General features: G+C 46.4%; 1 protein-coding gene and 1 long non-coding RNA gene across 30 annotated transcripts in view; one reads left to right on the top strand and one right to left on the bottom strand.

The window, feature by feature from the left end:
* The window catches only part of LOC108594095 (uncharacterized), a 40,949-nt gene extending 39,353 nt beyond the window's left edge, over positions 1-1,596 (top strand). The window contains exon 5 of one of the 2 annotated variants that reach the window (XR_001914830.4): positions 1,468-1,596. This is a non-coding gene — a long non-coding RNA (uncharacterized LOC108594095). The remainder of the gene's footprint in view (positions 1-1,467) is intronic. The other variant, XR_013522358.1, reaches the window with a different exon arrangement.
* ASCC2 (activating signal cointegrator 1 complex subunit 2) overlaps positions 1-15,366 on the bottom strand; it is a 49,227-nt gene that overhangs the window by 22,664 nt on the left and 11,197 nt on the right. For 17 of the 28 annotated variants that reach the window (XR_013522288.1, XR_013522287.1, XR_013522284.1 and 14 more), the window contains 6 exons: positions 13,506-13,664; positions 12,976-13,146; positions 9,821-9,950; positions 3,852-3,919; positions 2,536-2,646; positions 1,305-1,417 (listed from right to left, as the gene is read on the bottom strand). Coding sequence is in view for 23 of the 28 variants with exons in the window: in XM_078337946.1 (XP_078194072.1) it covers positions 1,305-1,417; positions 2,536-2,646; positions 3,852-3,919; positions 9,821-9,950; positions 12,976-13,146; positions 13,506-13,664 (752 nt within the window). In the remaining 5 variants the exon portion in view is untranslated. The remainder of the gene's footprint in view (positions 1-1,304; positions 1,418-2,535; positions 2,647-3,851; positions 3,920-9,820; positions 9,951-12,975; positions 13,147-13,505; positions 13,665-15,366) is intronic. The other 11 variants (XR_013522285.1, XM_078338003.1, XM_035269020.3 and 8 more) reach the window with 1 other exon arrangement.

The raw sequence follows: 15,366 nt of genomic DNA on the forward strand, positions 1-15,366 counted from the left end.
CTGCCTCTCTGGCACATGTAAGTGCTAGATAAATGTTTTGAATGGGTTAGTAAATGACAGAATGGACAGGCAGCTGAATGGACGGAGTTGGGCAGCTCCCAGAAGCTGCTACAAATGGTGAGGAGAGATGCCTTGCTAGAGTGATGATCAGATACCACTGGGAAGAGGCCCGTGCCCACAACTGCCAAGCAATATGCAGGTTGTCAGCCTTTTCACCCTGGCCTGGGAATGCCCATGCACACCCCTTTCTTACTGCATAAGCAACAGATGCTCTTGGTGCTAAGAGGGCAAAGTGGGTCTGCCTCCCTGGCTCATATTCTCTTCCACATCTGTCTCCATCCCACCAGGATCTTTCTTTCTTTCTTTTTTTTTTTGAGGTGGAGTTTCACTGTTGTTACCCAGACTGGAGTGCAATGGCACGATCTTGGCTCACCGCAACCTCCGCCTTCTGGGTTCAAGCAATTCTCCTGCCTCAGCCTCCTGAGTAGCTGGGACTACAGGTGCGCACCACCATACCCAGCTAATTTTTGGATTTTTAGTAGAGACGGGGTTTCACCTTGTTGACCAGGATGGTCTCGATCTCTTGACCTTGTGATCCACCTGCCTCAGCCTCCCAAAGTGCTGGGATTATAGGCATAAGCCACCGTGCCCGGCCCCCACCAGGATCTTTCTAATGACTCCTCTGGATAAAAGCCTCCAGAGAGGCTCCCCACTGCCTACAGCATCCAGGACCTGCTAGGACACCCCAGGCTCCTCACAATCTGACTTCTACTGACTTACCCAAAGTGGGTTCTTGTTACTAGCTTGTTTTCCTGTCATCCTGTGTGTCTCCAACCTCTGCCTCATGTCACAATTCACTCCCCGGTTCTCTCCCACCCACACTCTGGGCCTCTGGATGCTTCACTTCACCTGTCTAGGATGCCCTTCCTGCTATAGGAACCTTTCTTTGTCTGGAAGATACCTGTTCCTTCAAGACATCCTTTAAGGGTCATTTCCCAGCCCCATGTTGGAGCACTCCTGTTGTTTCCTTGTGTATGTTCCCCGCTGGGCTACTCTACTAAATTGAAACTACTCTATTCTTGGTTGTGTTGGTTTTTCTTCCCCTTCCCTATCCTGGTCTTGGCCAAAAATGGAAGTGCTTCTAAAATGCAGGCTCCACACAAGTAGGAGGCTTTTCTGTTGTTTTCACTGCTGCATCCCCAGGCTGGAAGAGGGACTGACAAATTCTAAGCATCCAGTAAGTATTTGTTAAATGAGTACATAAGCCAGAACCTCTATTTCAACAGCCAGAACTACCGCCATACCTGTAACAAAAGTCGTGCTTCTGGAAGGTCTGGCAAGCCAAAGGAAAGATATCCAGAAAGGCCCAGAGTGTGGTGCAGGTATCACAAAGGTAGAGAATAATGTCCTTTAATTCCTGTTGCCAAAAGAATACACTGCATTATTCTCCTCTGCCCACACATACAGATCTGCAGAGCGTCTGAGACAACATTAACATAGTCAGAGTCCAAACAGGCAGGATGTTACATGGGAGGAAGAGAACACTGGAGGTCCTGGACAAAGCCTGGCTGGTCCATCTTCACAAGCACGATCTGGGTGAGTCACCTAACTTCTCTAAGCCTCAGTTTCTATGGTAGCTCCAATGGCCTTACACCCAATGATAGCTGGGTTACTTCCAGTTCTGAGATAATACAATTTATTCTCCTAAGCTAAAGGAAAACCAACTCTTAAATCTGAAGACATTATAGAAAGAAGAAACATCAGAGGCAGGACAAGAATATTAAGTACCTAGGTTTTTCACATCTTGAAGAGGGTATACAAAACACTTTCTAAGTTTCTTACACACTCTCCTGGTTCTCATGACAACTCCGAAAAGTAGGCTGGGAAGCTGTTGAGAATCTCTGTTTTACAGATAAGGAAACTGAGGTTCTGAGGGGTAAAATGATTTGTTCCCACAGTGCTTGCCACATGCCCTTCTGAAACAAGATCACATTCTCCAGGAGGCATCTCATAGCTGCCTTGTTCCTGTTCTATCTCCAGGGCTTAGTGCAGCACGTGACACACGTTGAGGCTTCCTGAATGTCTGCCTTCCATTTGTCACCCCTGTTAGACTCAAAATTCCAAGAGCACAGGGGCCAGCCTGCTTTTGTTTACTGCTTTACCTCCAGGCCTAGCGCAGGGTCTGGCACATGCTGGGGATTCCTCAATATAAGTCCACTTAATGAATGACTGGCTCAGTGAAAACCATACAAATGAGCATGTTGAACTAAAATAAATAAGGACTCTGAATTCTTATTCCCTGGTTCTTTCCACTACTTTGTAAATGAAGCTCTCAGAGAGAAACACAAGCCAGCAAAAATTTCTAAACCTGTGTGATGGGAAATAAATAGCTGCTCACTGCACTGGGGGAAGGGGCCCTGGGCAGGGAAGATGCCACTGGGTTCTTTACTAGGGCAATCTTCCCAGCCTCTGGGTAGCCAGACCCTGGTTGGAGGGACCCAGCAGGAAAGACACTGGGCTGAAGGGCAACATTACCAGGAGAGGCATGTCGTTGGGGGTCAACCGGCCCCTCTCCTCGAGCTTCTGGGGTGTGCTACTGGCCCCATCCCCTTGCAAACCACAGTGCTGGAGGATATTGCTGAAGACCTGTGAAAGACAAGAATGGGCTCTCCCACATCATACCGAACCGGGGCTGGAACCCCTGGCTGCAGCCAGGGTCGGGTGATCTGAAAACTGCCTTGGAATTTCTGAATATTTACCCATGTTTCCAGGATACAAGCTGAGACAATGACCTTCTCTAAGAGTGGGGTCAGACTAAAAACTATGTAAGACGGAGATGATGAGAACTCATCCTTCTTGTATGAGTGTGAAGAGGATTAAAAAGACAACCTGGGGCCAAGTGTGGTACCTCACTCCTATAATGCCCAAACTTTGGGAGGCCAAGGATGGAGGATCACTTGAGGCCAGAAGTTCAAGACTAGCCTGGGCAACATAGTGAGACCCCCATCTCTACAAAGAAATTTAAATTAGCTGGGCAAGATGGTATGTACCTGTAATCCCAGCTACTTGGGAGGCTGAGGTGGGAGAATCAATTGAGCCCAGGAGTTAGTTCAAGGCTATGATTGTGCCACTGCACTCTAGCCTCGGTGACAGGGCAAGAACCTGTCTTATAAAAAAAAATAGCCCCCAGAATCCTGTAGATATTATCTGACTGTACAGGTCAGGCAAGTATGATAATGAACATTTAAGACATACCTTTAGCAATGCATAACAAATTTTTAGATCCCCTGTAGATGGCTATTTATGAAAACTACATTGAAATAAGACAAATCAACAGTGAGAGGAAAACAGAGTCCATTGTAGGTACTGAACTGACTGTGCCATCTTTAAGGAGGCTAGCATGTAAGGATTTCAAACTTACCGTGGACAGTGGATATCGCTTGGTGGTGGGATTATGGGGGAACAGTAATGTTCCTCTTTCATTTCTTTTCCAAATTTCTACAATGAACATTATTTTGTGAAATAATTTTGTAAAACTTTAAAGCTCTTTTTTGAGAAACACTGGTCTCTTAGAGGGATAGCCTTAGAAGCATATGGCTGTCGGCAAGCAACACAAAATGCAAGCCAAACTCTTCCTATGTGAGCGCCAGCCAGCAACCCTTAGACTTCGGTCTTCTTCAAGAGGGAAAAGGGCAAATTTTAAAGAGGTGTAGTCAGGGGTAAGACAAAGAGACTGTCTGGGGAAATGAGGGAGTCAGGGAATAAACATTTCCTCAGCTCTTCCAGGAAAGTCAGGGAGGTGGCCTGTCCTCCAAGCTCAACCTCCCCTAGGCAGGGCTAGGAGCTGGTACCTGAAGGATAGTAGGCATGGTTTCATCTAGGTCATTGTAGTAACTTGGTTGCTGTATAAAGATGTTTCCTAAAAAGAGAAGAGAAAGGTCGGAATTGAGAAAAGGTGGGGAATCAGGGGAGTGAAGAGGACACATTACAAACAGTTGTCAGCATGTTCTGTGACCTCTCTTCCTTTTCCTAATCCTATCTGCAGCCAGGACCTAGGCCAAGTCCTGGCCCCAGGCCCTGCTGGCAGTGAGCTTTGGCCTAGCCTAGAAGCTTCCCCAGGGTGAGGGAGGAAGCTTGCTCAGTATGACTTAACCTTTTAAGCACTTCTGTCTAATGAATTATGTAAAAGACCTGCCCTGGTCAAACTGGCTCACCCTGATGTCCCCAAGGAGTGATCACACTTGGGCACCCTGCCTCCTATGACAGCTTTGGCTCTGAAGTTGGAGTTAGTCATCCAGGAAAATTAGCACATAGGATCTCTTTGCTCAAGAAACGGGGATGCAATAATCCAGGACTCTCCACCAATGTGAGGAGATTCCAGGGAGATATTTCTCTAGAAATTTCATACCTTTCACTTTTAGATATGCTAACCATACTAATCCATCTTACTCGAAGGTGAGAGGCCTGAGAAGGACTTGGAGATAGCTTTACCACACATTTGCAGTTGTTCCTATAAAATGAAGCTTGTCTCCGAGTGTTTACTATTCTCCAAGTGCTGCCGCTATGAGTACATAGGCTCGAGCATATGGTAATTGGAACAGAAACCAAGTGCTCCGGTTGCCCAAATGGTGAGAGAGGGAGGGAGGGGGAGAGGGAGGATCACAGCTAGCTTGGGGACGTGACAATGTGAAATGCCAGTGCCCTTAAGAGGCCACTGTTCTCATCCCCCTATAATCCCAGCATCTAAGGCTGGCTGACAGTCAGGATGTTCTGAATTTCAGTTGTTTTCTGCCTTTGGGCAGGTCTGTCCTTGGTTTCCTACTGATGACTTTGCAGCCCTTACTGGACCCTGAATGATTTGAAAAATGAATGAGATCAAAAGCCAGATGGGGCACGGTGCGTTAGCAAGTCACTAGGTGGCTGGACTTTCTGTAGGCACTTTCCTGGATGCCACTGCATTTCTTGATTCCAGAAAGCTGAGTTTTACCAGCCCAGACTTGCTCAGCACCTCCCACCTCCAGATACATGCTGATCCCATAACCTGTGGAGGTGTGCCCACACCATCTGCACCCCGCTCCTACTCCTGACAGGTAAGGAACGACAGAGCTATCTCCCCACCAAACTATCTTCTTCCTATAAAACCCTCCGATCCTACCCTCAAGGTTAAGTCCAAACTCCTGACCATGGCACAAAGGCCCCGCGAGATCTGGCCTCTGCAGACATCCCAGGACACTCTTTACCCATTCCCCACATTGCACTCCTCCCTTGCACCATTCTCAACCTCAGATGAGCCCTGTCCCCGCCTTCTGTCTGGAGTGCCTTTCTAGAGCTAACTCTACCACAAGGCAGGTGTCACCTCCTCCAAGCAGTGCCTCCTGACCCAGGCATTAGGAGAGATCTCTAGTCACAATTCCCAGGGCCATACCACGTTCTCTACAGCATCCCAACCCCCTTGCACTGGAGAGGCACCCTCTCATGATGCTTCCAGTGCTGCAGTCTGAGGAAAGTGAGGTTTTACATGCATCAGTGTAGATCAAATTTCATACTATGTCTTTGGGGTCTTCTAACTCCCTTTCCTCGCCTTCATCTGATTCTAACGACAATGATAATCTAGCTTTTGATCTCCTAAAGAAATAATAAAAATGTAAGGAACAGCAATGGCATCCTTTGAAATATCTGTTCTCAGATGAAGGCATTTCAGAAACCCAGGGTGAATGGAGATACTGACAAGCAGATCACTGCAGTCCACAATTGGGCCAAGGCCCAAGTCACTCCTGGTTTGCAAAGCAGCACCAAGTCTCTAACAGAAAGGTCTTGCTTTCAAAATTGTACTTGTTGATGCAATATATCAGCCTTGAAGGTTAAAAAAAAAAGGGCGGGGCAGGGGTAGGGATACTCAGGAGGCTAAGGTGGGAAGATCCCTTGGGGGGGAAAAAAAGCCAAGGTAACGAACTGAGCTTCTACTCACAGAACACTCAACCAGTTCCCTTTCTCCCACCTTCTTTGCCTTGTCAGTCCTCTAACAAGTGATCACTTTGCCTGAGTTTCTACCGTATAGAAATCAGAGGCTACCCCTTCTTACGCCTTCTGCTCAAAAATTAAAAAGAGAGCTGCTGTGTGTGTGTGTGTGTGTGTGTGTGTGTGAGAGAGAGAGAGAGAGAGAGAGAGAGAGAGAAACTGCAGGCCCCCTCTCTGCATCACTTCCTGCCTACACACACACACACACACACACACACACATCCCACACACACTGTGAAGGCACCTCCCCCACAACACAGAGTGAAGGGGCTCCTGAGGCCTGGTCTTGACCTCTTTTGTGCTGACTCCGCTCTAAGAGCTAAAGGGGCTCTTCTTAATAAGCCAGTTTTTGGTTCTCAGCCTCAGGGTCTGAGAACTCTTACAAACACCTCAGAATCTATGAGGGAGGACATTTTTCTGGACAGACACTTTCATCTGATTCTCAAAGGAGTCAGTGATCTGGATGATTAGAAGCCCAGGCAGTTAAGTGAGTAGGCTTTTTCACTTCCACATCAACATGCAGTCCCCTCTGGATCCCTGCAGCCAGCTTACACCCAACAGGTCCATGTCGAACCTTGCCTCTACTCATAGCTCCCTCCCCGACCTCCCAAAGAGCCTTTTTTTCTGCAACCAATACCAGTTCCAGCTGACCTCACCAAGCCCTGCTTAAATCTGCTTCCTGGATTTCCTTTTCTTCCTCAGTAGCCCAGCCAGGCTCTTACCTTCAAACCCACAGATGCACGCACCTCCTACATGGCCTCCTGTCTCCAACTCCCCAACCTGCATGCTGCCAGATAAACCTTGTTACCAGATGGCTCCGTGCCCTGCTCCAAGCTCCTGGAGGCTCCACGGCCTCATCACAGTAAGAGCTCATGCTCACCCATGGCTGTGACATACCAGGCATGGTGCTGAGCACTCTACTCATGCTATCTCAACAACCCAATTTTTTTTTTCTTTTTTGAGGCGGAGTTTCATTCTTGTTGCCCAGGCTGGAGTGCAATGGCATGATCTCGGCTCACTGCAATCTCTGTCTTCCAGGTTCAAGCAATTCTCCTGCCTCAGACTCCTGAGTAGCTGGGATTACAAGTGCCTACCACCATACCCAGCTAATTTTTTGTATTTTTAGTAGAGTCAGGGTTTTACCACATTGGCCAGGCTGGTCTTAAACTCCTGACCTCAGATGATCTGCCCACCTTGGCCTCCCAAAGTGCTGGAATTACACCATCTGGGCCTCAACAACCCAATTTAATCCCTGTACCTACCCTATGGGTAGGTATATTATTAGTCTTCCCATTCTGCAGATGAAAAACTGAGGCTTAGAGTAGTTAACTAACTTGGTTAAGGGGACATAGTTAGGAATAGAGCTGTGGTATGAATTAGGCAGTTCAATTTCAGAGCCTGTCTTCTTAGCCACCAAGTAATACTACTCCCCAAGTGCTAAAGCCTGGCACGGAGCCCTTCCCAATCCGGCTCCAACTCCCCCTCCCCCGTCTCCTGCTGCCCTCCTGGAATGTTCCACTCTGTAAGCAAACTGGACTAATAATTGTTTCTCTAACTAACTGTGCCTTCTGGTGCTTGCTTGCTCTATTCTCTCAATATGTGGTAAAATTACTAGAAGTCTTTCTTTGACAGGGTCTAAGAGACGGGGTCTCACTTTGTCACCCAGGCTGAAGTGCATTGGTGTGATCATAGTTCACCATAGCCTCAATGTCCTGATATCCTCCTGCATCAGCTTCCAGAGTAGCTGAGACTACAGGGGCATGCCACCATGCCTGGCTAATTTTTAATTTTTTGTAGAGACAGGGTGTCACTGTGTTTCCCAGGCTGGAGAAAAAAAAGATTAACTGATGATCAGGAAATAATTAGATATGAATAAGAAACCAGAAATTTTTCCAACGAAAACGCTGCGTGCAAAATTTCTTTTTTTGTTCCTGAGATGGAGTCTCGCACTGCTGCCAGGGCTGGAGTGTAGTGGCGTGATCTGCAGTGGCTCACTAAAACCTCTGCCACTGGGGTTCATGCAATTCTTCTGCCTCAGCCTCCTGAGTAGCTCGGATTACAGGTGCACACCACCATACCTGGCTAATTTTTTATATTTTTAATAGAGATGAGGTTTCACTATGTTGGCCAGACTGGTCACAAACTCCTGATCTTGTGATCCACCTGCCTCAGCCTCCCATAATGTTGGGATTGCAGGTGTGAGCCACCACGCCCAGCCACAAAATTTCATATACTCTATGATCAAGTATGGTTTAAGAAAAATGCAGAGAAAAGACTAGAAGGAAAAAATAACCAAATGGTTGTTTCTTGTAGAAATCTGGTAATTGCTTTTCTGCTTCTCTATACTTTATATCCTTTCAAAATTTCTTAAATTAACATGTATTACTTTCACTATTAAGAAAGAAAAAAGAAGGTAGGAAAGAATAAAGGAAAGTGACCATTACAAGGGACAGCTCAGTTTTGTAACTAGGTATTTAGAAAACTGTATCCTACAGTCTCCAGGTGAGGAGAGCTGGTAGGGGTGTCCAGGGTGAACACCTCTCTGTGCTGGGCCCAACGCCACGAGCTACAATTCAAAGCGGAATTCACTGGGGCGCTCCCTCTGTGACATCCCACATGCTTCCGTTTCTTTTTTTTCTTAACTTATTTGTGTGTGTGTGTCTGATCAAACCTTCTGGCCCTCTGCCTGCTAATGGGATCCAGCTACTGATGTCCATTCCTTGTGCAACCTAAAAGAGCCCTCTATGAACTCTGTCCCCACCTGTTCTCAGCAACAATGCAAATCATGACATTTCTGAGGCAGTGCCATCATCCCTGAAGCAGAGAGTGGCAGACCAACAGCCTGAGAGTCAGGTCTACATGGACACACGTCCTCGCTGGGTCACTTATTAGTCATGTCCTCTCAGGCAAGTCCCCTACATTTTAACCTCAGTTTCCTTATTTGTTAATGGGGATGATGACAGCGCATATCTTACAGGGCTGCTGTGAGGATCCAATCGACATAGCATATGTGGAGTTCCTGGCAGAATGCCGGGTCCCCAGAACATGCTTCAGTAAAGGTTAGCTTCGGTTGTTCTTACATTCATCACCAGAGGAAACTTCCCCATTGCTATGTTTGATGCATGGCCAAATGCATAATACTAATAGACTCTCAAGCCAGAACGGTGGCTTACACCTGTAATCTCAGCTACTCGGGAAACTAAGGCGGGACAATTACTTGAGGCCAGGAGTTCGACACCAGCTGCAACAAAACAGTGAGATCCCATCTATTAAAAATTTTTTTTCTAATTCACCAGGCAGGGTGGTGCGCACCTGTAGTCCCAGCTACCTGGGAGGCTGAGTTGGGGAAACAGCTTGAGTCCAGGAATGTGAGGCTGCAGTGAGATATGACTGCACCACTGCACTCCTGACTGGGTGACAGAGCAAAGCTTATCTCTCTTTTTTTTTTCTTTGAGATGGAGTCTTGCACTGTCGCCCAGGCTGGAGTTCAGTGACGCAATGTCGGCTCATTGCAACTTCTGCCTCCCAGGTTCAAGTGATTCTCCTAAGATTTTGCCCCTGAAAAAAAAAAAGTTTCCAGATCTTTGAGGAACTGTCTGACACAGTTTTGTTTCCATCTCCCTAGGTAGTGTCACTACCTACTCATTTTGAGGCAACACTCATATATCTGTTAAGTAATTTCCCAAGACTCCCTGCCCCTAGTGCCCTGAATCCCCAGGCACTAAGTGCTGGCCTTTGCAACCTTCAATTTGGCATGTGGGGGCCACCTTGGTGCATCCTCCCAGTCCCACATCCTACACACCTATCATCTTCTGGAGCAGTGGTGAGTTGCCTTTTCCAAAGAGCACGCAGAGGTCCAGGATCTTTGGGATGTCAAAGAGGAAGTTATTGTAGAGGATTTCTCCAAATGCAGAAGGGGAAATGAAGTGATCCTAAGGAAGAATGCAGACAGAAAGGACAGAGATTTTCTGAAAGCTCATACATTATAAATAGCAAACTCATGAGAAACAATCTTTGGGTCCATCAAATGGGGACTGGCTAATCAATGATGCCTTATGTATAGACCTGGAGCAATGGCCATTCTTCCCCTTTTTAAAATTTTAATTAATTAATTAATTATTTTTTTGAGACAGAGTTTCACTCTTGTTAACCAGGCTGGAGTGCAATGGCGCGATCTTGGCTCACCGCAACCTCCGCCTCCTGGGTTCAAGATTCTCCTATCTCAGCCTCCCGAGTAGCTGGGACTACAGGCGCATGCCACCATGCCCAGCTCATTTTTGTATTTTTAGTAGAGATGGGGTTTCACCATGTTGACCAGGATGGTCTCGATCTCTTGACCTTGTGATCCACCCGCCTCGGCTTCCCAAAGTGCTGGGATTATAGGCGTGAGCCACCACGCCTCTATTTTTATTTTTTTAGAGACAGGGTTTCACCACGTTGGTCAGGCTGCTCTCAAACTCCCGAACTCAGGTGATCCGCCTGTCTCAGCCTCCCAAAGTGCTGGGATTACAGGCGTAAGCCACCACACCCGGCTGATTCTCCCCCTTTTGAAATCTGTTTATGTCTTTGTCTCTAGACTAAACACCCCCATGACTTTTAGAACTGGCTGTATTATCATGTCTTTTTTTTTGTTTTCGAGACAGGGTCTGGCTCTGTCGCCCAGGCTGAAGTGCAGTGGTGCAATCTCTGCTCACTGCAACCTCCACCTCCCGGACTCAAGCCACCCTCCCACTTCAGTCTCTTGAGTAGCTGGGACTACAGGCATATGCCACAATGCCTGGCTAATTTTTGTATCTTTTTGTAGAGATAGAGTTTCTCCGTGTTGCCCAAGCTGGTCCTGAACTCTTGATCTCAGGCAATGAGTTCACCTCAGCCTCCCAAAGTGCTGGGATTATAGGTGTGAGCCATGGGGCCCAGCTTCCCCTTTTTAAAAATTTCTTTTTATTTTATTTATTTTTTAAGACAGAGTCTCACTCTGCCGCCCAGGCTGGAGTGCAGTAGTGTGATCTCGGCTCACTGCAACCTCTGCCTCCCAGGTTCAGGCAATTCTCCTGCCTCAGTCTCCCAAGTAGCTGGTATTATAGGAGTGTGCCACCACTCCTGGCTAATTTTTGTATTTTTAGTAGTGACAGGGTTTTGCAATGTTGGCCAGGCTGGTCTCAAACTTCTGACTTCACATGATCCACCCACCTCAGACGCCCAAAGTGCTGAGATTATAGGTGTGAGCCAGCATACCCGGCCCATTCTCCCTTTTAACGTAAAAAGAAACAAAAGCATGCTATAAAACAGTCAGTTGGGAATTCATCCTGAAATATTTGCAGATAAATTAGTATGATATCTGGGATTGCTTTAAAATATTTCAGGAAAGAAAGAGAACTAAGGGGGAGAGATAAAACAAGATTGGCAGAATGTTGATAATTGTTGAAGGGTATATGGGATTCATTGTACTTTGTATCTGGAAATTCTGTATTTGTGGCTCGGTGTGGTGGCTCATGCCAGTAATCCCAGCTCTTTGGGAGGCTGAGGCAGGTGTGGATCATGTGAGGTCAGGAGTTCGAGACCAGCCTGGCCAACAAGGTGAAACCCTGTTTCTACTAAAAATACAAAAATTAGCTGGGCGTGGTGGCACATGCCTGTAATCCCAGCTACCTGGGAGGCTGAGGTTGCAGTGAGCTGAGATTGTACCGTTGCACTCCAGCCTGGGCAACAAGAGCGAAACTCTATCTCAAAAAAAAAAGAAAAGAAAATTTTGTATTTCTTTGGAAATTTCCAATAAAGGCCAGGTGTGGTGGCCAGTGCATATAATCCCAGCTACTTGGGAGGCTGAGGAGGGAGGACTGCTTCAGGCCAGGAATTCAAAACCAACTGGGGCAACATAGCAAGATCCCCTCTCTCAAAAAAATTTTTTTCTAATTAGCCAGGTGTGACGGTGTCTGTAGTCGTAGCTACTTGGGAGGCTGAGGCAAGAGGATTCCTTGAGCTCAGGAATTTGAGGCTGCAGGAAGCTATGATTGCATCACTGCACTCCGGCTTGGGTGACAGAGACTCTGTCTCTAAAAACAAAGAAAAAGGAATACAAAATGTCCACATTAAAACATTTTTTAAAAAGCAAGATCCTATTTTTTAAATATATACACACACACACACCACACACATTCAAAGGGAAAAAATTCCCTGAAGAAATATGCATGTAACAGGGGTGGGTGTGGTGGCTCATGCCTGTAATCTCAGCACTTTGGGAGCCTGAGGTGGGAATATAACTTGAATTCAGGAGTTCAAGACTAGCCTGAGAAACATAGCAAGACCTTGTCTCTACTAAAATTCAAATAAATTAGCTGGGCATGATGGTGCATGCCTGTATCCTAGCTACTTGGGAGGCTGAGGTGGGAGGATCACTTGAGACTGGGAGACTAAAGCTGCAATGAGCTATGATTGTGCCACTGCACTTCAACCTGGGCAACAGAGTGAGACCCTGTCTCAAAAAAAAAGAAAGAAAGATGCACTTAACAGTGGTTATTTTGCAGGGTGGAGATTTTGTGGGTGACATTCACCATCTATATAATATTTCTGCAATGTTTGAGTTGTTTAGAGACAGCAGTATTATTTTTAAAGTCAGGAAAAAACAGTAAAGATTTTCTAAAAAGAGTATACAAGTTGCTTTAAGAATTCAGAATCAATGTTTTTTCCCTCTGACGCACAAGTCAAGGCAGTCACGCGTCAGCTGGCAAAGAGCCCTCGGCTCCCATTGATGGAAACACTGGGTGTAACACAGACTGACCCAGTGAATTAAAGGATAAGGAAGGTGGCACAGATTTCTTCCCCAACAGTGGGAATAAAGGTGGAGGAGAGACAAAGAGGAAACTCGATGCTTCCAGAGCCTTCCTTCCCAGGGGTGGAGAGCCTGGCACAGAGGTGTTGGGTGTCGGGTGACGACCTGTCACAGGATCAGGGGCTTACTTTGGATTCCTTGTGAGTGGACATGCGGAGGAAGGTGAGAAAAACACTTCGATGGAGGCGCTTCTGCATGTCAACAACCTCAGGGGCTGGGGCCACCCACTCGTCAAACTTGCGGGGGACATAGCGCAGGTAGGAGTCCAGGCACTTCTGTAGAGTCTCGTCAAAGATCACCTAAGCCAGGAGACAGAGGAGAGAGAGGATTTAACCCTGAGGCCCCAGGGGTTTGTGGATGGACTGTGCAGGGGCTCAATGCCCATCAGCCCTGCTCTATTGCAAACACTCTGACCCCAAGGGACCAAGGAGGTATGAATGAACTGAGGGCTAAACACAAGATTCTAAAATTGACACTTTGAAAGGTGTGTAAACATTAAGATTGTGATACAGAGCAATCCAAACCACAATTTGCTGTTAAGGATCCAGTGTAAGAAGTAGACAAAAAAGCACCTCCTAGGGGAAGAAAAACAACAACAGCAACCAACCAACGGCATGTCATGTGCTTTGTCTTAGCGTTAATTTTGATAGAATGTTACCTGGCACCAGAATTTATCGTGAGGCAAGGCCAGGAGCCAGTCGAGGTCATTGGCTACGAAGGTGGCGCGTTCCAGGTACTCCTCCACTAGGGCGGGAATGTTGTCTTTAGGGGGCGGTTTGTATAACACAAAATACCGGTCTGCCTTCTGCTCGGGGTGCTACGGATCCAAAAACCACGTGTTAACGTGGCAGAGGTTAGTCAGCAAGGGCCCATTTGCCAACCCACAGCAATGACAACACCTGGCTGTTCCAACCGGTGACCCTCCAAGGAGCTTTTAAGCATAAAGAACCAAGTGTATCTAACAAAGAGGGCATGGTTGCATCCAGCGAACATGAAGTGGTAATTAAAATCCATGTTTTTGGAGTATATTTAACAACACGGGGAAAGGTCAAGGGAAGAGAAAGCAGGATACAAAACTCTCTATTTAATATAATCAGTTTTTGTTTTTCTTTTTTAGTAAAAGGCAAAGATTTATTTGTTTTGAAGAAAAACCAGAGCATAGTTTTTGGTTTTTAAAAAATATATTCACACACTGGTATCCATTTTTAAAAAAGAAGTTGGGGAGATGACACCCCAAAGCTAATAGTGGTTATCTCTAATGGGTGTGGAGGGTGGGAGAATTTTGGCTTAAGTAGACTTTCCCATTTAAAAAAAAAAGGAACATATATTCATATATTACTTTTTTTTTTGAGACAGGGTCTCACTCCCATTGCCCAGGCTGAAGTGCAGTGGCATAATCTTGGCTCACTGCAGCCTCTACCTCCTGGGCTCAGGTGATTCCCCCACCTCGGCTTCCCGAGTAGCTGGAAGTACAGGTACGCACCACCACGCTCGGCTACTTTTTAAAATTTTTCAGTAGAGATGGGGTTTTGCCATGTTGCCCAGGATGGTCTCAAACTCCAGGGCTTAAGCCAACCGCCTGTCTTGGCCTCCCAAAGTGCTAGGTTTACAGGCGTGAGCCACCTTGCCCGGCCACATATATTACTTTTTAAATTAATTTTTAATTATATAATTTGACATGAGCATCTTTTCTTTCTAAAACTTACAAGAGGGCACAGAAGGTGAGTCACCTGGGACTACACTCCCTGTCCCCTGCAAAGGTAACCACTCACAATCTGGTGGGTGTCCCCGCATACCCATAAAAATGATTTGTTTGGGTCTGTTCTTTTCTTTCTTACACAAACAGCATCACACTCTATGTATCACTATGCTGTATCCTTTCCATAACCAGAAAAAAAAAACTTCAGTAATGTTATTTTTTTACAAAAAAGATTCTAATCAAGTAACTGTAAGTGGCAGCTTACAATCACAAGTTCTCTCTTCTAGCCCTTACTTTCCCATGAACAAACCTTACTTTGTTCACCATAAAGAGGAGACGAGCTCAGTTTTCTCCTCTGACTATATAAGGGGCGCTTTCTCCGGGGAAGTGGTAACAGGAGGATGGCCAGACAGTGTGTCAGCTCTTATCAACCACAGTCCATCTACTTCCACGTCTGTTGATCCCCGGGATACAGAAAAATTGAGACTGATAAGAAGTCAGCCTCAAGAACCATCTATGCCTTCCTACTGCCTTAGGCAGGTTTCCAAACTGTAGAGCCTGTGGGTACCACAAGGATTCTTCGAGGCCACCTATCATGTGGGTCTGCAGGACCCCCCTCCCACTTAAATCAAATTTAAATCATGGAACTGCAGGTACAATCTGTTGAAAAAGATATTCTGCGGGCTAAAACAAGTTCAAAACAACTGTCAGGAGCCGAAATATATCTCTTTGGTTTCCAAGCTTCCTCCCTCCTCTATCTGTTGACATTTTACCACTTCCCTCACTTCTCACTCAGGCCAGGCAACTCATTCTTCCAACA

This window comes from Callithrix jacchus, chromosome 1, assembly GCF_049354715.1.
Source record: "Callithrix jacchus isolate 240 chromosome 1, calJac240_pri, whole genome shotgun sequence".
Classification (NCBI taxonomy): Eukaryota; Metazoa; Chordata; class Mammalia; order Primates; family Cebidae; genus Callithrix; species Callithrix jacchus.